This window comes from Haliotis rubra, unplaced genomic scaffold (assembly GCF_003918875.1).
Source record: "Haliotis rubra isolate DU_JTF1 unplaced genomic scaffold, ASM391887v1 Scf262, whole genome shotgun sequence".
In the NCBI taxonomy this organism is placed as follows: Eukaryota; Metazoa; Mollusca; class Gastropoda; order Lepetellida; family Haliotidae; genus Haliotis; species Haliotis rubra.
This window is the reverse complement of record NW_025766692.1, coordinates 1,309,034-1,332,971: the sequence shown is the minus strand read 5'-3', so window position 1 is coordinate 1,332,971 and position 23,938 is coordinate 1,309,034. Positions and strand designations below refer to the sequence as shown.

The 23,938-nt window shown below is 40.0% G+C and overlaps 1 protein-coding gene across 3 annotated transcripts in view; it reads left to right on the top strand.

Moving 5' to 3' along the window:
• The first annotated feature begins 766 nt into the window (after positions 1-766).
• LOC124280228 (glycine receptor subunit alpha-1-like) overlaps positions 767-23,938 on the top strand; it is a 70,823-nt gene continuing 47,651 nt past the window's right edge. For 2 of the 3 annotated variants that reach the window (XM_046716130.1, XM_046716132.1), the window contains exon 1: positions 767-1,287. In XM_046716130.1, the coding sequence (XP_046572086.1) occupies positions 1,181-1,287 (107 nt within the window). In that variant the 5' untranslated portion in view covers positions 767-1,180. Of the gene's footprint in view, positions 1,288-18,971; positions 19,103-23,938 lie in introns of those variants that run through there. The other variant, XM_046716133.1, reaches the window with a different exon arrangement.

Below are 23,938 nucleotides of genomic sequence, written 5' to 3'. Positions count from 1 at the left end.
AAAGGACACAAATACCCTACAGGAACAACTTGCATAGACAGGTGTTCGTTTGTTGCCTCATGCCGCACATCAGTATTCCTGCCACACTGGCGCTGCAATAAAGACCGAGTATTGACCGGTACATCACTTTATGTATGTTTATAATGCGCTTATAACACTTTAAAGGTAGCTTCGTGGTATCGCCTTACCAAGGCACTATTTTCCGTGCGAATCATCAGTAAAAGTAGCAAATGTTTTCCCATGTTATTCCAGATTCCATATGTAATAAGTTGGCGGGCCAAACCGACTTCTGGGCAATCCCAGAAATTACTAGCAGCATACTGAAGCGGTTTGCTGCTTAATTCACCATGATTAAAATCAAGGTTTACTGGTTCGGGTAATCCCCGATGTAAATTGGTTTCATATTAAAAAGGGCAAATTCTCCAAAGATCTCAGGAAACATTTTTGTGGGATTATTTTGACTTTGTGAATCGATGCGGACACTGTGACGGCTGCGGAGGCTTTCTCGGCTACCTCTGGATCGGTCATACTTAGATCACCAACACACGACGAAAATTGATCCAACGACAGAAGAAAGTGCTTGCGCCAGCAGAACTAGCGAGTACAAAGAGGGACTACTGGAATTTCCTCCATTTCAAACACCAGTGCGAGAATACTGTACAGGTTGTGAAAAACACTGATGAAGAGGACACAGAACAACGTTCCCTCATAATCAGCAGCATGAACAGGCTTCGATCACCGGTGAAATCGGAGCCCGTAATTAGCGCTGCGCTTTAGGAAACCACGCTTACCTTTGCCGCCGAAGGCGGAGCCAACGCACGCGCAGAGGGTGTAAGATTGACAGGTGGGCTAGGCGGACAGCTGTTCAGCATTGAGAGTTTGCAGTGTGCGGAAGGATAAGTAATCAGAGATACGGGTTACTTTGTGGAGGATATTCTTTCAGCGTTATTCAGCCCAGGGCTTGATCCGGTTCATGAGAAACTCCACGTACTTCAAACCTTGTCCTGACACGCAAAGCAGAGCTCGTGGAGCTATTATTTTCACTCCGCTTCTCACCGTGTTTGTCAGATTATAAAATAAGATACAGTTCTCCAAAGACCCATTTTATTCCAGTTTCAAAATTGTAAACGTAAAGCTTCATTTGTGAAAAGATCAAAGGCTTCTGTCAGACCTCCTCACAATGAGGATACGTGTAGGGTCCACTGACTGGATATTCTTGGATCTGCTTTTTGTGATTGTGGTCTGCAGCATTGACGTTGTTGGCTCCGTGGACAAAAACAAAAAGAGGTGAGTGGGAATATTTGTGATGACAACCATATTGCAGGGTTAAGGAACGGACACGTGCCGGGAACCTATCAACGTGTGCCTATAGAGCCTCTCTGGAAAGTTCCTTATTTAGCTTCGTATTTATAGTTATTACTTATAACAGCTATTTATATCAATGTTTAATATATTTGCGAATTATTTTTCATACGATCCAGAGAAAATTAATATTGTGAAGATATTTCTAAAATTTCATCTTTCTGTGATCTCATTTGTAATGGGTCTTACATGTATCAGTGTTAGTGCGAGTGAGTTTAGTTTTACGCCGCATTTAGCAATATTCCAGCAATATCGCGGCGGGGGACACCAGAAATGGGCTTTACACATGGTACACATGTGGGGAATCGAACCCGGGTCTTCAGCGTGATGAGCGAATTCTTTAACCACTAGGCTAACCCACCTCCCCTATATCAGTGTTTACGTTACCTGCGATTACCCTTGTGATTATATTACCATATCGTACGGGAGATTAAAGGCGTCTGTACTGCAGTACGTCGAAGATTACGGTGACCTTCTAATTTGTATGTTCTAATGGTGAAGACAACGATACCACGCCTACTTTAACCTCGACACGTGATTCATCTCATAACAGATTTTCAATGCATATTCATCATGTATTTTTTAAAAGTATTATCCCATAACTAAGGTGGCTTGTGCTAATTAAGCTGTAAAGTTACCGTGTAATACAGTGGCATACAGTCGAATATACGTACATTGTTGCTACATTTTCATAGTTTTTTCAGCAATACATTTCATTTTGCTAATATGAAAAAAGGAAGTATACGTCTTCCATCCAAAATGAAAAAAAATGGACACCGAGTCGAATGAAAGCGAATACTAACATAATAACATATCGATTGTAAAAAATGTGTCTGCATGCAAGTGCAAGTAAAACGATCTGACCAGACACTAGAAACGATAAATGGGCTTCATCAAACTCACGGGGAAATCGAACTGTTACATAGGCTCAGTGACTGAACAATTAAACCACAAGCGACCTTTACAGCATATGCTTTAATATACCAACATCATTCAGACTTTTATAACTCTTGTCAGGGCTTCCGATACATTACAGGTAAACATTTGATCATGCGTTTATGAAAATCTCCTCTCAAAGCACTTTGAGAAACATAATCATATTTTCCTTTTTTATTTATTTACAAAAAATCTTCAGTAACATGAACATCGTGTGAACTTACATCAATATTATGCCACGTTTTGTGTTCAGTAAGGTTCAGTGAGTGTAGCAGAGTAAACCGGATATACGCGCTAAAATGCTGTTTCTGTCATAACAACGTGCAGGTTATTGATTAAATTGTCCTTGTGTTTATCACTTAAGTGGATTCCCCACACACTTCCTCCATGCTCAGTAAGTTAATTTAATGGCCATCCCCATAATCACGTTCTGCTAATTTTGATAACTCCTCATTATATGGGAAGTGTTTCCTTTGAAGATGAATCTAGTCACGAAAGCGGATATGTTCCCCGTGTAAAAATATGGCTTGGGCAAGCAGTGTGCCTGATTTTCAGGCTATTATTATCTCTCCAATCACCGACTGTGTTTATGACAGTGTTGCTCAACATAAACCTGACCACGCTCTGGCATGCCCGAGCCATCTTCTGAATGACCCTAACAATCCCCAGTCTTTGCAGATGTCGCTCCATGGTATAAATGTTTAAGTAATGCTTAAGAAAACATAGCTTTCTAACCCGTGTGCCTATGGAAGGGATGGGAAAGGTAAAACCATCTTCCCAAGATTAAGACCTAATGAGAACATTACTCACTGTAAGCCTTGGGCAAAGGTCTGGGCCAAACAGAAGCCATTCCCCATCATATCGGTTTGAGATAACGTCACGAGTAAATTGCCGGGGCCTATCTGAGGCAATCGGTGCAGTATAAGACACATATACAGTTATCTGTCAGTCTCATTGTCACACTTAAGTGCCAATTGATACTAACATCGTCCGTGGTCTTCTCCTTTGCATTTAGCAACCAAGCTACTTCATCTTGTCATCAGCTATACCATTACCATAAATAGTTCTCATCATTCTGGCCATCAACAAGATGGTTGGTGGTTTGGATTCTAGATTCTCTCATTGTATATATGATGTATTACTCGCGATTGCATCGAATCTATGAATGTCTATGAGTACGTTGGTTGTACGTGTATAAATGTTTCTACTCATCGCGTTGTTTTAATAGATAATGAATAAGACGGCGATTGAATCAAATTTTGAATTGGATTACCCCCTGTCGAGCCCTGGTCTTGGGGTGCCGTGCGATGGTCTAACCTCTAGACTGCCATTTGAAGATAGAAGAACACATGTAACTAAATATGACCCTGAAAAAAACGTAAAACACCGACATCATTCATGCAAAGAGACTGTTGCATAAATTAACTCACAACACATGTATCACAACAATATTGCTCTGAATGACAGGACATGTTCCTATTTGAATCTTATTTACAACTAATGCATGTGTTGGATATTTCTGTATGCCACTGGTAAAACATTATTCATATTCACCGACCTCGCTTGACAGGAGAAAAACATTGAAATGAAGTTTATTATTCTGGATTGTGTTTTTTCGTCAATACGAGTTCATTTAGTATGCGTATCAAACAGATCCTTCACTACCTCAGGGAATATATTCTGTAGATGGTTTGAATGGTATGAGAACCCAGACGAAGTTGTATATTGTTGTGAGGTGCATGCAGACTCTTGCAAAGCACCAAGGCTTATAAAAAACATTGAGTTATTTGTCTTCCAATCGTGGCCCAGCTGTCTGTAGAATGTCCTCTGTGGTTTACTTGTCCATCTTCTACTTAGAATGAATACGTACGAGATGCAAAACACACGTCCCTGTGGTCTCGTTATGTATTTCTGACTATATCAAAAGATGACATGATGTAGAAGCAGGTGCTTGCTGTTAAGTATGGAGAAATGCAAATTGCATAAATATCGACTTTTGCGATCTGCCCTTTGAAACGATTCTGCATTTTCTTGTCCTCAAACAACTCTTAACAGAAAGTGACATGAGTATGTAGTTCATAAATTTAGCGACGGTTGAGGGTGTACACATAACCGAGTGTTTCGGTCTTGATCCTGAGACGAAACTACGGGAAAATAACAAAGGAATCAATTCGCTAAGGGAAAATTGCCATTTCATGAGACCTCACAGACTTCAGTGCATTCACGCTCGTATAACCATCACATACGACGGAAGGGTATGGGAGCAAAATTCATGGAACTCCACACTTGCGAACCCTCAGATATTTTTATGATGCCGTTGGCGGATCACAACGTGGCCTTGTCGTTGTGACTGAAGATCAAAGTCAAGTCGTCCAAGAACCTCATAAAAATTAATAGAAGAACCGAAGCAAAACAGACAATTTCGAATAAAGGCAGCTTGTTTTAAAGCAGCAGTTATTGTATGCATAATACATCATACATATACATGTAAACAGAATCTAGTCACAGCAAGGCCGTTTGAGTTGCATGTTCAAAATTTCAAATCAGAATTTGTAATTGATTTCTTAACAGGTAGGTTGGTTGGTTTGTTGTTTAACACCGCATTCAGCAATATGGCGACGGTCTGTAAATAATCGAATTTGGACAAGATAATCCAGTGATCAACAGCATGAGCATCGAACTACGCGACTGTGATACGATGACATGTGTCAACCAAGTCAGCGAGCCTGACCACCCGATCTCGTTAGTCGCCTCTCACGACAAACATGGGTTGCCAAGACCAATTCTAACCCGGATCTTTCATAACAGGAAACGTGGGTGCGTAGTGAAGTATTAATGGGATTTACACAAGAGGATGGTACAGCAATATGTAGACAGGTTCCGTTATGATATTTACGGTGCACAAGCACGTTCGCGAGCCTCCGAGTCAGCGTGCGACTGCACGCAATGCTCAAGTACTCGACAGCTAATAGCTATAACATTTTGCGTCGGGAACGTTTTGCAGTAACACTATGAATAGGAGAGCTCCTATGAGAGGGCACAATGGCAATCTTTGATATCATTTACAAATATTTGTAAATGCTAAACATGCTTACTTCATCAATATACGTTATGCAAATAATTAAATGAAGACTTTATGATGTTAAACGTTTAAGCAATATGTAAAAGGCATTATTGTAAGGCTTATGGATATACTATTACGGTTTTTTGGCTCACTTTAAGGAAATGATCCACTCAAGTTTGACATATGTGTATATTACAAGTGTATGATATATTTTATAACCAAACGGAATATGTATGTCAACTATATTACACGCTTCCCTGCTGTAAGAGTTGTCAGTTCATGGCATAAGAAGATGACGATAGACATGACTAACACATTTCATCCTGAATTGCTTCTGTGTAAAAAATGTAAGGTAAGTGGGTGCATTCTTTAAAATCATGTTAAGAGTAGATCTATATGTCTGTATTTTAACATTATTTGTTACGTTGTTGCTTATAGTCTGCATGTATGGTCAATATGTGATCCTGATTTAGGTCTAATTTAATTAGTGTACAATTAATCATTCGAATGTATCTATTCTTTTCTTATAACAAAGACATGTTAGAATTCCGGACTGGAGGGATATCAAGTGCACAGGGTTCATTTTTCATATTGTTGACGTGTAGTCAATGTACAGTTGTCTCAGAATCGGACAGAGGTTCCACAGACGGTGCCACGTGGTTGCTCTGTTCCAGCTGTTGTCAGAACCATGTGCTTCTGACTAATTGGTGTTCCTGAAAGGCGGTTGAGAACGGAGCTAATCATGTCCAAATCGATTAAGCCTCCCATCCATGCTTCAAAAACATATTTCAACGCTGAGATATTTTTGCATAAGTGCATGTCCGCGACCCAGTATTATTATGTTCTTACGCGTGCTCTCATTGCAATGCATATTCGATATGGATTTCAATGGTGAATCTGTCGATCATACGTAATTTATATTCTATTGATCATCATTATTACATCATTGTCTTGTGCACTTAGATCGGGTTCGTTTAGACCACTGCGTTGTCACCTGAGCATATATTGAGGTGTGTGTGTCACTGTAGCAATCCAGAGTTACAGAGCCGTGACTATGTTGATTCATCTTTTCCTTGTTGAGAAAATGAGTTCCCGTCATTAATTCCACTGGTTACAAATGGTTTGAATAACTATTCGAAGTTACAGTTTGTACATGTTGATTGTATAATAGCGCTCTTTGTTACCAGTAGTGAATACAACTTTGGGTAGCTGTTGTATTGTGTGATTGGTGGTAGTTATTTATTGGTGATCAAGACTCAACATGTAATGTTATTACACAAAACAAGATGGTACATGCCGCAGTCGATACACTCAAACAATAATGCATTATTAACAGTATTATGCTCCGTATGGCGGATATCGACACATGCATTTGAAATGGAATGCAGTCACTTCAGAACTACTTCGTTAGTTCGAAGAACTGGGACAATTGCATCTCGAAGTTTCCATAGTGCTAATTAAGGTGTCCTTTCTTGACCACAGGACCTGAGAGGATTGCCGTCAATATGAACGTAGATCATCTAGAATGTTTTTTCCACACTGATTGCGGTATTTTCGCCGAGAAGAGTTTGTTTAAATTAATTTAATATTGTTAGAGTTGTGTTTGTGTTTTACACAATTCACGGATGCAGGAAATATATCAAGGGCATGGTTCCTTGTCAGAAATATAAATCATCCCAAATGGTACCTGTCTTGCCCAAAGAGTTAAGTCAAACCGAAAAAATAAACAATCTTCTGTAGGATATATATCTAGTGTATCAATCCTCATCCAAAATATTGATTATCAAGTAGTTACGTCAAGACTTCATCACAGAAAACTACCCCTCATACGAATGTACTATGTTCTATGTGGGAGTTTGGTTTTCCCGTCTTCTTTGCTAATTAGGCGGAGCAACAAACCGTAGTTATCGGCCTCATTGAGCTTCTGCATGTGTCAAAATATCTCAATAGGAAAGATCCATTACATGGTGCTAACCTACACCCTCCATTTAACATCTAGGATTAACTTCACTATCCAAGCATCAGAGTCCCACGCTCACAGTCATCCCTGACAACCCTAATTTATCAATTTACCTAATCATTTCATCGTTCCATATTGCTATCCTCTTCCTTACAGACTCAAGTCTTGTGCTTCTTTTCCATCAACATAAGCTCCTCCAAGAGGAATTAGAGGTATTCATTACAACACTTTAGTCTTTACCCTTGTTCCTTTTGTTCTTAAGTACATATACGTATTCTTAAGTAACACTATTTGTTTGTCTCTACGCGTATTTGCACTATATTACCTCCACCTATCTCACATAGGTCGCCCACACAAAAGATGATTAATCTTTATGGATGTATGAACACGCTCTTGCACTCCATACGTTTACGTTTATCATGTAGGTTCGACCGTGATCTAGGTACTGATATGGCTATGCATCATAGTAAAGTATCACCTGTTATGTGAGCACCCACCTTTAACTCCTCTGGTCCTTACTACAATGGGCAATAGTGCTCTATGTGTTGTACCATTGTAAGGTGTAAGGTTGCAAGATAAAGGTTTCTTTGATTTCAGCTATGTCATCACGCATCTGTTCCTCCAAATCCTGGCCTCTCTTCAGTAGGTTCATCTTCATCATTAGCCATATCTTCCCGAGGCAACAAGTCTTCCATCTCACTAATCTGTTGTAAGTGCCGGGGGAGTGGGAGGGATGAGGTAAGGTGGTTGGGGTGAAAGGTTACCAGGAAGCGTATGGTGCACACGTTTCCACGCACCATGCACTCAAGGCCAGGTCTTGTATAGTGTTCTCAGTCTGTACTGGCAGGGAAATAACAATAGAACAACATGTGGCAATAAGTGGCCGCTTTCAGTAGAAGGAGAATTTCCCTTTTATGATCACTGTCATATTGAAGACAATATACCTTTTGGTCAAGTGTAACATATGTCTTATTTGGGATTACCCTTTCTCAGTAAAGTATGGATTGAAGACGTTGTAAATATCTCTAATTATTGGATAAGGTTACAACTGGAACGTATATTGCCAGTTACGTTTTTTTCGATGAAGTGGATAAACGGGGAGAGACAAATTTAAGAATTACAATTAAGCATCCAGTTGATTGGGCATAGGGTTTATAAAAATGTGGAGTTTATTCAAATATGATACTATTAGGTATTTAGTCATGTAGGGTTTAAATGATATTTGCTAATGAAAGCTTAGGCGAAATTCAATTGACAAAGTGTCCATGCTTCTCCACGAATTGCCTCATTGTATATATTTCCTTGAAATATTACACAACTGAACATGAAACGTCATCGTCGGAAAATGACCAGTCTCGATTTTACGCGAAAAAGGCGTAAGTACAATGAGTGGATCATCGAAAATTAGTGACTATACCACCATCTTCGTGTAAAGAATAAGCATGTCCGTCTGTACCGGTTGCAGCTGACAGTGACACAATTAGCCAAAAAAGAGTTGGTTTTAGGATTCTAGGAGGGGATTCTATGATGTGAATGTTCTGGGGGCCCTCCAGACCGTGAAGGTAATTCGATAAGTTTAAAATGTCCATTGTCACTAGTCGGAAAACCGTCACAAAAAATGACGCAGAAAAATGAAGATTGCGTCTGTCGGGAATAAGCTGTTTTGTATTTTGTGGCTTGTTCCTACTTTTCATGAATTACTCATCCAGGAAAGTTTCTTTTCTTGGAGTAACAGTCACCCGCCATTATTCACTAAGGAACAGTATTAAACTGTACTAACCTTATCTGATAGCATCGTTAGTGGATTCATCCGTAGCATTCATCGTTATATACTTTCTCACCGGTGTACTTCATATACCAAAGAAATCCACCTGGGACAGGTGTTTGCAATTCAGATTATCCATATCCAAGAGTCATCTAAGAATGCTTTAGTTTCTTTTCCGACTTGGTGCTTCCCCACAGACAATGCATAATGTATGAGTCGTATTTCCGTGTGTTGCCTTGTTCCCTGGTACATGTACGTGTTTTTGTTCTTGACATATCATCAGTGCACATCGCTTGTACTTACACGATGAGCTGAATCTTCTGGCCAGTGCTGCTCATTGTAGGTTGAGCATTCATAGCATCCCGGCAACTCGAGGTGCACCCTCTCCTATGTTAAAAGAACAGAAGAGACACATTGTTACCTACATCCCAAATTATGACTTTTTGTGCTTGGTGTGTTTCCTATTATGTTGGATGCTGATATCAGATGTTATATACCTGTTTGTTTTACTGTAATGACACTACACAACGTTGATATGGTCTCCAGCAAACGGAAAGAATTCTTAACATGACTGACTGACTGACCGAGTTTGGTTTTACACCGCTTTTAGCAATATTCCAGCAACATCACGGCGGGGGACACCAGAAATGGGCTTCACACATTGTGCCCATGTGGGGATTCGAACCCGGGTCTTCGGCGTGACGAGTCAACGCTTTAACCATTAGGCTACCCCACCGCCCCTCTTAACATGACACTCAGCGATGGCACAAATATGTATAGCACTTCTTGCATCCTGTCGCACATTACAGAAGATGCCTGTGAAGGTCTAGTGGAGTGGCCTGGAGCTGCTCTCATGCCTGATGTTGTTATGTTGGTTGGTTGGTTGATTGGTTGGTTGGCTAGTAAGTTGGTTTGGTTGGTTGGTTGTTGAACGCCACACTCAGCAATATTCCAGCTATATGGCGGTGGTCTAAATAATCGAGTCTGGACCAGTGTTGTTATGCCATACACCATGTACTACTCTCAAAGTATTCAGTACACTAAACATGACCATAACATGAAACATCACATCTATGACAATATAAGAATGGAACCCTTTCCATAACCATAAGAAGATACTGCCAACTACAGAACCGATGGTTAAGGACGTGCTAAGCCGGGGGATCTTAGTTTTGTTTGAATGAAACTAACAATATCATAGACACATGAAATGTTGGCTATAGGCGGCGTTGTTTGTACCATCTGACTGTATCATGTGTTAATGAATATTATGATGGAAACTCTTATCACTGATATTTATATAACAGCTCTACCTTTGACTGTAAAAAAGCGGGCCTTTAATGTACACGGTTTCTTAGTGACTTTAAACGATAGCATGTACGTAAAACACATTTCAAATATCTCTTAAATATCCCAGTTCGGACACACCAAATAGTCACACACATCGACAAAACACACCAACTGAAACTAACCACAAATGGACAATGGGGCACTCCCTGCCTAATACTGGAATCCCCAATTGGTGCTACTAGAATGTTTGCACACTCTGTTTTCGGTACAAGCTGATGGAGCTGGAGTGCGTGATTTATTTCCATTACAAAACGAGGAATGTGTGTCCAGCAACGCTTTATGCATCATGTCAATATAATGGCACACGGGTAATTAGTATCATAGTTGCGCGTGTACTGAAGTCACAATGGTCTCCTTGCGAAGGATGCGAAGACTAATGCGATTTTTGGAACAATAACTGTGAGTGTTAATCAATAGAGTTTTAGAATCAACGTTTTTAATTTTAACTCCGAAATGTTTGGAAAAGCTAATCAGAGTTTCATTTTTTCAGAATTCCAGATTGATGTGATATTGGAAATCTAACATAATAATCAAATCAATCTGTTACTGGAAATTCAAAAGTATGCATAACTGTAGCCATGAAAAAGGTTGTATGCATAAATCTTTGCGTGTGGCGAAGAAGCAGATCAGACTGGATGCAGATTTCAATGAACGTCCTAGTGCATGTGGTTGAGGTACCGTTTGGAATGATGAACTATACATGAATAACCGTTAGGTCATGGGAGGTGTAAGGATGGAATGAGTGAGTGAGTATGGGTTTTAGCAACATTCCAGCAATATCACAGCAGGGCCACCAGAAATGGGCTTCACACATTGTACCCATGTGGGGAACCGAACTCGGGTCTTCGGCGTGACTAGCGGACACTTTAACCATTAAGCTACCCCACCGCTCCAGGGATAGAGTAGATGAATGTGAGAAGAGACATGGATGGGGGTGGCGAGATTACGTAACCAGTCTAAAATTCTAAGGTTATTCATCCAAACAGTTTTATGGAGTAGAAGATAAATCACTCAAAATTTAATTTCACGTTACAGTACAAATGTGCATACACACTTTAAGGAGCTGTCATTAGCGTTGAAATAAGAAAGTCTGTTAAACGCGCCACCATTTCCCTGTTACTCGTATCATGTATTTTCTCTCCGAAGCCATACGTGCAGTTCTCATTATGTACTCGTAACAAGTAAACAACACCGTAGATAAACATATTGTTTTGTTGTAGTCAATATGTTCCAGCGTAGTTAAACATTCATGAATCAACAAAATGAAAGACCGTCTTGCCTAGCCCAGCATAAGCAAGCCATTGCATGTGTTGAAAGCTCTTACCCTTTTTGTGTTATGCGACTCATTAATTGTTTAAGGTATTTCCTTTGTAATACATCAACTGCACCCAATCACTTTCTCTCAAGAGAAGCTTTGTTCTCTTTACTGATGACTTGTTCTACTGAAGTAGACATGTACAACACATGTTACGACGACCCGTCTTTAGTCTGAACACGTTGCTGTAGGTGCGATTTGTGTTCCACAGTGAACCACCGCTTATCCGTACTGGGCCCTTTCGAATAAATCTGTCCGTAATTCTGATCACTGAGTCTTTGTTTCTGGACAGGTAAATATTACTTGTATCATGTCACCCCACCTTCCTTCCCTATATTGGGCGGTGGGGTAGCCTAGTGGTTAAAGCGTTTGATCGTCACGCCGAGCACCCGGGTTCGATTCGCCACATGGGCACAACGTGTGAAGCTCATTTCTGGTGTCCCCCGCTGTGATATTGCTGGAATATTGCTAAAAGCGGCGTAAAACTAAATTCACTCACTCACTCTTTCCTAGTATACTACTCTGTTTGTGTAATCGTCCGACCATTATGGTGTCAGATGCAATTATCGTTTTACCTGTACTGTCCCCATGTTTGTTGTTTGTTGGTGAACACTGCATTGTCTTTGCATTTGTTCATTACGGGTGACACCGTTAGGACACGCTCTCTTATCGCAACACCAGGTGTCAAAATCTCAATCATACTCGTGAAATGGACCCAGTTTTCAGACTTCTTATGATTATTGAAAGGTGGGTTTTTTCTTCTTTATTTTCATAGAATTGATCTTCAGTAACATATGCTTGTCGTAAGAGGCGACTAACGGGATCGGGCGGTCAGGCTCGCTGACTTGGTTGACACATGTCATAGATGCTCATATTGTTGATCACTGTTTTGTCTGGTCCAGACTCGATTATTTACATACCGCGGCCATAAACTGGAATGCTGCTGAGTGCAGCGTAAAACTAGACTCACTCTTCTATTTACAACAATTTCTCCTGTAATGAGATAATATGATATTTCCACGTTAGTTAGTTCCACACATTCATTTCCTCCCATAATCAAGTCTAGGAAGTTAAAATGAAATTTCAAAACACCAAGGATAGGCTGTGACTCACGCATGTTTAAGAACCGAAGTCAAGGACTTTAGACAAGATCATATGCCTGCCTCTGAAATTATCGGTGAAAACAACCTGGTGCAGATGTGTAAACGGGAGCTGTTGGCTCACACATCGCCATCTTGCCAGATAACAGCTTAGCGTCATTCTATAGGAGGAAGTGTAGGCGTACATGATTAAAACACATGATTATCGTGCTTCTAATCTGGTGATACCAAACAGCGATATGGACACTGTATTAGATAGTATGTGACTGACGCACCGTCAACAGACTAAACTGGCTGTGAAGATCGCTTGACTTTAAGGTTTTACAAGAATCATCACTTAGATAATGTATATCTTTTTATGGGAAATATATCACTGCTGTCAGATAGGGTCATATTTGCAAAGCCGTTTTTCTAATTGTCAGGTCTGTTCGGTAATATTACAATATGTTTGTCTGTTGTTTAACGCCGCACTTTCCATCTATGTAAGGGCGGTCTATAAACAACCGATTCTGGACACTACAATCCAGTGATTGAAATCATGAACATCGATCTACGCAGTTGGTATATGCTAAAAACAGATTCCATTGGACGATTCTTACTATATCATAAGTACATGTTTAAGCTCAATTCAGTAGGTTTGTGGCACTCGCTTACTGGAAGAACAAGTGTCTTTGCATCGTATCGAAACTATCTGTAGGTTAGACACATTTACTGTCGGCAAAATGTTCCGGATGAAGATTCAATTAGCTAAGTCTGACGTAAAGGAACCGTGTGGGCATCCTGCTCATGTCAGATTCAGGATCGGCGTTCGAATTAAAGAGAAACTGCGAAACTTGTTTAAGCCTGATATGTACGTACGTTCGCAGGAATACTGCTGTATCAGACAACAAACATAATTGTATGAGTGTTGGGAGCCAACGGTAGAGCTTTCGAGAACGCCTGGTGTCTTCACCGATTTTTGTGTGTTCTATTCATATACTTTTCACCGTTATTTTGCGTTAATGGATAATGGAAACATTATTCTCTCGCATCGACGTTTTATGTTTGGTTTGTGTGGACCCGTGTACCTTATATGAACCCACGGGGTTCGCTGTTCAGAATACCGGATTACATCAACAATGTTGGAGAAAAGTATAAATTCAATTGTTTTGTCATCTTCTTGATATTCTGTTGAAAACAAACATAAGCTGACAAACAAGACAAAATTGAAATACTGAAAACAAAATTCGCATGCTGCCGAATGCATCGGATCCTCACACAACCAAGGGGACGCAATTCTTCACAACGGCTTGAGACATATTAAGTATTTTCATTAAGGAATCATGGCAAGCTGGGTTAAAAATACAAATGTACATGTACGTCAAATGTTAACTTTGGAGAGTAAAAGAGTTGGCATAGCTCACTGGCTGTATGTTAACAGCATTTGTGTGTAGCCATGGTCAAACATACAGGTCAATCTGGCATATGGTTCCTGGATACAATATACGCATTCTTCCCAACATACTACATATCTCATCCTGACAGAAGGCATTCCTTTTCCCCTGCCACCATCCAAAAAGAAGAATGTGCCATAATACAGTGCTCATTCTAAGGTGTTCTGTATTTCCTGATAAATAGAACAAAATTAGTTCTCTCAGGTTATGTTATTTCTGAAAATGCAGACCGCGCCCAGATAAAACTACCGACCCTTCAGTTAATACATTTACAATCGACACCTTCTATATACATAGGACAATCTAAACGAGAATTGGTTGCTCAGCAAGTCCTTACTGCCGGACCGAGTTCATTTTGAGGAGATATGAAGAGAGATTCCAACATCGTACAGTGGGTTAACAAACTGCACATACACGCCCGCTAAGATAACAACAGAAGCAGTCGTTATGATAACAGTGTTATAGATGAAACATCAACGATCAATGCTATTAGGACTAATGAGAAACCACAAGCGTGCATTTACAGAAATCGCTGATTGTAATTAATCCTTTAACAAAATATTTCGAGGAAACATGGCGGCCTTGTGTGCTTGAGTTTCTGAAGAGATGTTCCAGAAATTCACCAAATCAGATTGCAATGTTTTCCTTCAAACTTGAGCCTATTCATCTCTACTGTACAGTCAATACTGTAAAATAATATGAAAACATTGGAACTATCAGCAGTGTTTTTTCAACTTTTTAGGGCAGGAAATTGGTTCGTTATTGAATCTTTGTAACCAAGTTCAGTCGGAAAGGAGAAAAGGAAGAGCCCAGAAGGCTTTTTTGATAACCAGGGTACAATAACAAATAAATTGGTTCAATTGTGCTTAGAACAGCACATCTGAAACACAATAACCCTTATTTTCAAATGGTACTCTGTTCTTCAGATGTTTTATTGTTTGTATGTAGTTCAACGCCATGGATAGAAATATTCCCGTTACATGACGACAGCTTGTGTCCACACAAACCAGCATCTGATATAAGAGCAACGACGAAATCATGTGTAATTCGATGACAATGTGTGATTCGAAGACAATGTGTAATTCGATGACAATTTTGTGATTCGATGACAATGTGTAATTCGATGACAATGTGTGATTCGATGACAATGTGTAATTCGATGACAATGTGTATTTTGATGACATGTGTAATTCGATGACAATGTGTGATTCGATGACGTGTGATTCGATGACAATGTGTGATTCGATGACAATGTGTAATTCGATGGCAATGTGTGATTCGATGACACACAATCAACCAAGTAATCGATCTTTAGCGGTAAGATTGTGCGTGGTTACTGTGTTAAATTGTCAACTTTTAAATATGTGTCTGACAAGAACTGTTCCAGTACATAATCCAGTACATCTAATCCAGTACATAATCGCATTATTATCTGACGTTTTACATTTCACTTCATCATAATCGAACATGACTGATAAATATCGAATGTTTGAAATAGATCATAATTCGTCTAGTTTAAGGATTGGCCAGGTCTAACAGATACTGAACTCTTTGTGTCTTCTGTTTACTATCGCACTCAGCAACATTCCAGCTACATTTGACGACAGTCTTCAAGTATGCTAGTCTCGATCAGAACGGAGAACGATGGCATGTAATGAATCAAGTAACCGAGTCTGACCATCAAATCCACCTCGTCATCTCTTTCGACCAGGAAATGCTTCTGGGGATCTCACCACCGTGTGATGCTGAACAAAAAGCTGAAATGGTCGTTGATATCCCGCATGACATATTTCATCTGTTAACGCACAATACAAAACGCTTAAAGTTTGCTGATCATATGTACAGAACATTTCATGACAGTTAATGTAAAGGCAAATAAATTACGCCAAAGAGTTTAAACGTTTGGTAATTACTAGGTTGAGGTTTTGAAGTTTGAAGGTGAGCTACAGGACCTAGGAAGGTCTGTGGTTGAAAGGTTAGTATCAGCTTTCAGTATTTTATACATTTGCTGACTGACATTAGTCGGTACCGGGCGGAAGTACCTTCTGAAAATAGCCTTTACGATGTCTGAGGAATATAACTTTTCTCCCACAGACCATCTGTCTGTATCTTTCGCCAATGGAAGTTCGTTATTCAAGGAAAACGTACAGCAATAGCCCGGACAAAATGTTTTTTGTCATTTCGTAATGGGGAACTGTTTTTATGAATACGATAAGAATTGTTTATTTGCATCTTTTTAAAAAAATGTTACCATAACTTCCGTCTAGTTGGGCAGATGCTGTCATCATGTCAGTCATCGATGTACTTAAACATTTTGAACTTGTTTGACCTTAAAAGCACCGGTCACATCACTCCACATATAAGATAAGATACATGTTTAAGACTCACTATGGATGCGCAAATCTGGTACGACTTTTAAAACGGAGTTTCAGAATTGCTGAGTAGGCGGTGATAAAACACGTACTATTTATGACAGATTTAAAATCTATACCGATCCAGCAGTACCGTGTACAGAGCATCTGCCGGGCGGAAGATCGTTGGTTCGATCCCCTTGTCGCGTCATACGACGTTAAAAGATGGTACTTATTGTTACCCTGTCTGACGCTACTTTTTGAGGGTGTGGATAAAACAATGCTGAGTTGACTCACAATTGCACCATGCGACTCGGTCAGGTAGCCATGCCATCATCATCATCATCGTCGACGTCGTCGTCGTCGTCATCGTCATCGTCATTATCATGATCACTTTACATGCAGTTTGCACTTTTAATGTTACATTTATTTGTAATATATTGTTCATGTGATATATTTGGAAAATGCAGCACAGATATTGTCATGACAATGGCCATCATATCCTAACCTAAAGAATAACTACATCAATAGATGTTATTACTGATTGTTCCGGAAATGTAATGAACTTTGTTCGATATCAACAACTTAATGAAGGTATTTAGATGAAATAATTTCCTGTCAATACTCATGAGATGTTTTTAAATGGTACTACTGAGCGCTTTAGTAGAAAACAGATTAATTATTGAGATATCTGTTTTACAAAATCCCAGTTCGTACATTAATGTTTGTAAAACTGCGAACACCTACGAAATTGTGCATGTAATTCTTTCGTTTTACCCTTACCCAGAAGTTATGACACCAACAAGGCCCCATTAAAGCATTCTAAACGTTTTGCGGTAGTCAGTTTACGACATTTCCAAATTTGCCACATCAGTAACAAAAAGGTATGTCCAATGCAATACCTCATTATAAGTTGTGCCATAGTTTCGCGTGGTTGAGTCTTTTAAGTGGGCGGTTATTGATTTGTGTGTGTCCTTGTGTTTGTGACGTTGTGCACGTACTTTGCGAACACCTCACAATATCACACCTAATCATGATATAGTGGAAATGGCTAAAGCGTGTCTGCAATTAACAGAAATTCTTAAGAATATGGAAATGGTTTTGTCACTTTTATATTATTTGGAATAAGGGAATACACAAATATAATACACAAATGTCAGGAAGTCCACTAACGGAATCTCAAATTGATTATACGATCCAAGGATTCACGGAGTCAGGAATCATTTCTATAAAGGCGCACGTGATCACATGTTACAATAGGTTACGAAAGAAGTCGTGCTGAGAAATTATTTCCTTTGAGATCACGAGTCAATGCAACGGGAATGTTTGTGGGCGCCTAATACATTCACGATGGACAATTATTGACAGTAATTTATTGCATAAATCGATTGAATTGGTGGCAAATTACTTGAGGCTAGCACGAGGGATATCCGTTGTGGTCTAACATAACACTGATCTGCAGAGGATAACGACGGTTTAAAAACACCAGTTGTTAGGAGTCTGGTTACTTTGAAAACTCACTGGATGCAGACAAGTTACCTCCGGTGCGCTGCTTATCTCATGCCGTGGTAGCGTTGCACTCGTGCGAACAGGTGCTAAGTTCCAAGCAGTTGGTCAGACTCGAAGTGGGTGTGACCCTTCCATGTGCTTCTTTCATGATGATAGCCAATGAAACAGCCTAATGTATTAGCTAAACAACATACAGGGTATACATGGACAAGCGATGATAACTGATTTAATCATTCAGTATACTCTATCAGCACTGCAAGACGATTGGAAATTTGATGAAGCGAAAGAGGTAATTGCACTGATCGTGCCTCCAGATGCGATATCTTGGGAACTCTGCCTTAAGGGATTCTCTGTTACTAAGACGCTGCAGTAACGGTCTGACTTCCTTATCCCCAGCACAGATGCGGCGATAATCACACCTGCCAACAAGAGACTGCTTTTCTTACATACACAATAAATGAATGGGCTTGAGAAGATGCGATTCGATGGTTAAGATATCATCAATCAGCTTTGCGGTTACTCCAGAGGCTTGTGTTTGTGTATTGGTTTACGCTCCCGCTTGCTGCGCCAGAACATGTTCAAGCAACAGCGACGTAAAGTTCTGCAGATGCCTGTGTCTTGATTGTGATGCTGTCAGGCCCTGATGGTAAGCCATCAGTACAAGACTGGCCTTTGCCTTCTTCTCGTAACCAGTCGCAAAGGGTCTTCAAGCCGCATCTGCACGATTCTCGAAGCGCTCTCACTTTAAGAAACACATATCTTGAAAGAGGTGCACATCTCAAGGCTGGACGTAGCATAGCTTCCTATGCATCACTATAGAGCGCTAACTGAACTGGTATCTGTACCCAAGGAGGAAATTACATCAGCAAGGATGGAGATGTGCAGACTTGTGGCTTACGCTGTAATAGGTTCAATAATAATCCACGACGCTGTATCTGTTGAGAAGAGCCGAAAGAGGTAAGCAGCATCAATGATGAAACTTCCTTCATTGTTATAACTCCCCTTGCATATGCCTCTTCTTTCCTGTTCTCGTTGCTTGCTTGAAAAAGGCTGTGGGTACTTTCCTAGTACCTATGTCTGAATCATCATGTCAATGATTTCTTAGGCATTTTATACATCAATGCACTGGGGCAGTGTGGGGCTAAACAGCAAACTGTGATTAGATTACTAATTCCAGATTTTCAAGAATATTCGTGCTCACTTAATGAATGGCTGACTGTGAATAATGCTCATTAATGATTTACAGTTTTCTGCTTATCTCAAACCATTTCAGAATTTCGTTTGTCAGGCAAGAAGATCCATCAAATAATGATAACATTAATCTGTGTATACCCAACCGACAGTGTGATCTACCTTTCTGTAGTTTCCAATTAGTCCTTGAACTCAAGCCAGGCTCTGCGTAAGACACTGGCACATCTGAGTAGTGAGGATGCTGTTGACTAGCGGCTTTCATGTCAAGATGCTGAGCCATGTGAAATTCCTCGTACAACCTCCGTTCTTCACAGTAATCCATATCAATAACCCACATTAATTGCACTGACAGCGTCACTTCAGCACGATGAACTAACACGGGGATATGTATTGGTGGGAACTGGTACCATTCCATGTTGAAGTCCTTTCAGTCAAACCATTGAAAATGCCGGATCCAGAAGGTGTGGGATCTTCATTGTGTGAATGTGTGTCTGTGTGTGTGTGTGTGTGTGTGTGTGTGTGTGTGTGTGTGTGTGTGTGTGTGTGTGTGTGTGTGTGTGTGTGTGTGTGTGTGTGTGTGTGTGTGTGTGTGTGTGTGTGTTACCGGAGTTTATTATACATTTAATTTAGTATTTTAGTATTCACAACGGAAATTATATCCGGGGACGAACCATAATTGCTGGTCCCTTTGAGTTCGGAGTAACCGTAGTGTGCTGCATAACGAAATATAACGGCCTCCTAGTAAAGCATGCCGCGAGGTGGGGTGTAATTAAGTTCAAAGTCCAATTGATGATTATTGCACTTATGCAGCGCACACATGCACGTGTACATGGCTGCTTGTACAAGCCCCGGCTGGTGTTTGTTTCGCTCACTGGCATTCCACGACGCGGTTAAAGGTGTGTACCCAACTCAGACTCAATATTGTGACTGGAGCCTTCCAGGATCTCATTTATTCCAGGATTGTAGATCTGAAGGCAGAGTAACAACAAGTACCATCTTTTAACGTCTTTTGACGCGACCTCGTATCGAACCACCGACCTTCCGCTTCCCGATAGACAGTCTGGAGACACAATAGGGTTTTGTCCTGTTCGTACTGTCAGGTGATCTTTTTTAAAATATTATTTCAAAATGACATTCGGGGCGGTGGAGTAGCGTAGTGGTTAGCATTGTGGAGTAGACCAGTGGTTAGAGACCCGGGTTTGATTCCCCATATGGGTACAATGTGTGAAGCCCGGTTTTAGTGTCCCCTGCCGTGATATTGCTGGAATATTGCTAAAAGCGGCGTAAAACTAAACTCTCTCATTCACTCACTCACTCAAAATGGCATTTAGGTACACAGTACTCAGAACAATATTACTGTTACATAACTGTACATGTTGCAGAGGGAATAGGTGTAACACGTGGCAGCATAGGAATGTCATCAGGATTTTAGCTGAAGAGAATAAGAGGCCACCATACATCTGTCCTTCTGTTAATTCAAGTCTCCCGAGCACAAACCCTTTATTTATCTCAACCTGCAGTAATAGTAGAGAATGTTTCATATGAAATATTTCCATCAGACATCTGCTAAAATAGCCCATTAAGATTTTAAGTCAATACATTTCTGTGTTAAGTACTTTCCTTCCCTCGAATACGTTTAACCATTTCTACATAAAACAGATCGAAGAATAATGAATATTTGCACTCCAACCCAATGTCTTTTTTACTGTGATCCACTAACCGCCTTTGGGATCAAAATTGCAATTATACCTGAAAATCAATAGCCAAGAACGTCCCTGTGTTTGTAATCCCCTGCATTACAAGAAAATACTGAGCAGACTTTGTGGATAAAAGTATTTATCCAACATTTACATCTCGCACACGTAGTCCCAGATTCCATCAATAAGTAAATTTTGTCATCATTATTTTTACTGATCCTTTGGGAAACCGTTAGCAATGAACATTGTTCTTTCTTAAAGTAAAGGTTATAAATGCAATCTTTGTGTCATTGATTACCTGTTTCATTAAAGAGTGGCATGGATTTAATTTGGAAATCAATCACACTGCTCGCCTGTTTCCGTGGTACCTGATATATTCCAGATTCTGTTTCATTTCTAATTATATCTGTAATAGCTTCATTACCATAGTAGAGCTTAGAAGGAGACAATTCTGTCTGGTCAATTGACCATTTCAATATTGCTTTGGATGTTATAATTACTGCCTTTGTTGAACTGGGACACCAAGTCTGTGATGTGTCGATATCAATGACTAACTCATGTTGATAAACATACACCAGATATGCATCAGCATACAAGTAATACAATCTTGTTCACGTAATACAATTTTAAACAATTTGCATTAAATTTACCAGGAGGAGTGTTAACGATTGAAATGTTAAAATTGTTCATTTGGGATAGAAATTAAGGAACAGCATTGTCACTTTTAAAACTCATTGGACACGTTGGAAGGATATGACTGCAAAACAAAAGCACACTGTTTAATGCATCTCCACTACCAAGTACCAAGTCGTTCAGTCAACTTTATAATGTATTTCTTGGCTTGGGCTTAACCCAGCTATAAGTGATACAGACTCGCTGAGTACATAACCGTAACATATGGTTAAATTAAAATGCATCTTCCAGGCGTACATTTGCTATTTTCGTCGTTTAAAAAAGGAAAAAAGATAAACGACCTTTTAACTACTGGTCTGTCGGATAAATGTGTGCTATCTTCATGGAGCTGTCTTCTCGTTGGTGTCTATCATCTAGGGAGGGGGTTATCTGCCCTCCTGTGTTCTTCTCGCGTTAAGGAGGGTCGTTTAAATGACAATCGAGATGATAAGAATATGTTTGCCAGAACACGGTTGCTGATGTTGCTCTGATGACTATTGATACTTTGCACATTCCAAGCCAAGCTTCCCGTGGTCTTCATATTGGCAACAGATGGGTCAGAAGTACACGCTTGGTTTGAAAATTCCACACAACACACGCTCTGTTAAATTTTGTATTACACGAAGACAGGAAAGATCAGATTTGTCAGAAATGTGATCAGGCATAAATCCGCTCAAGCTTTTCTATTTTGGTTGGTAGAACGCATTTAAAATAATGCTCTTCTCGTTTGCCTATTAGCTACAGTGCAGGGTCATCTGTAGAGCTGTATCTCATATCGGTTCTGTGTGGTTTCGTATAAGATGCCAACACTTAAATGTCTATAATTCCTGAGCCTTGATCGTAGTATTTTATCCACCTTTGTGAGACAAGAGTTCCAACGACGAAGGATTATCCATAGTAGACAGCTCTCGCTAAACTGTTTACCAGTACACCGTACATAAATAGAGATCCAGTATTAGCATTTAACACTAACCTTTTTCGCAGGCCGGGCCACGCGTAATCTCGTGATCTTTAGCGCTAAAATTCACTGTAAACCTTTGCGTAAGTTTCACGTGTCAGAATAAGCTGGTCGCGTTTTCGAACCTCAGATTTTCTCAAAGACTGATTCTTAAACTACAAACACCACATGTGTTTTACAAATTGTAACCCTTTATGGTCTGGTTTTCGTCACATTTAGATGTGAACTACGTAATACTGTTAAACATAATTCACTAACCCAGTTATATTTCTAAATAATTATAACACCATATATATATAAGACTATACATTCAAAGCTTATGAAACTGAAAAAGGTGTCAAATCAAGTTTCCAAGTGAACATGCCCCACTTATCAAGACCGCAGAATGACTCTTGACTCCAGCTTAGAAGTTGCTCGGTTTTGGAAAGGGTTTTTGACGTTTTTAATCTAAAACACTTAAAGCTCAACTTGAATTTTCAACACACACATATAATAAATCATTTCATACGTAAAGTCAGATCCAGATGGACCGACTGTGATTATCTGGCACATATCAGCGCACGGACATCAAAACAGCACATGACTGTCGACAGCAAAACACATATCAGTAGCTCGCTGTTGTAGATTCCTCTATCAGCTGTTGATCCCTGCGGCTTCATTTGTACAGATATAAACATGTGTTTTTTACTATCGGGCAACAGCGTATTACAAAATGACGACCTTCGTCTGCGCTACTAATCCTAGTTTCGTCTTCATGACAGGAGGTATGTCCATTCCGTCGGTACCATCCAGGGCCTAGATTTTCGAAGCTCTCTTAGCGCTAAGATAGTCGTAAGTGATGTACATTAACATTAACTTACGACTACCTTAGCGCTTCGAAAATCTAGGCCCAGGCGTTCGCTTTCTTGCCTGCTCTACGGTTTGGTACACACTGGAATGATTTAATGGAATCGTACCGCTGGCAACAATTGGTAACTGCAGTCTACTGTATGTATGCTTTGAGGTGACTCAGGCAAACGGAGTGACAGTAATGCGAGTATTGTAAAATGAACTGCGTGTGCTAATGCAGTTGGATTGGTTTTAAAGATGCTAAATGTCATTGGATCCGGAATTCTTCCAGACTGTTCTATCGCAATATCACATAAGGACAACGTGGCATTTGGCTTTGAGACATGGATATTACATAAATGAAATGATAAGGTTGTATAGCATAAAAAATGACAGCCTTTATTGCAGGCCTGCATGGTACGTACGAATGACTTTAATCATAGCCAT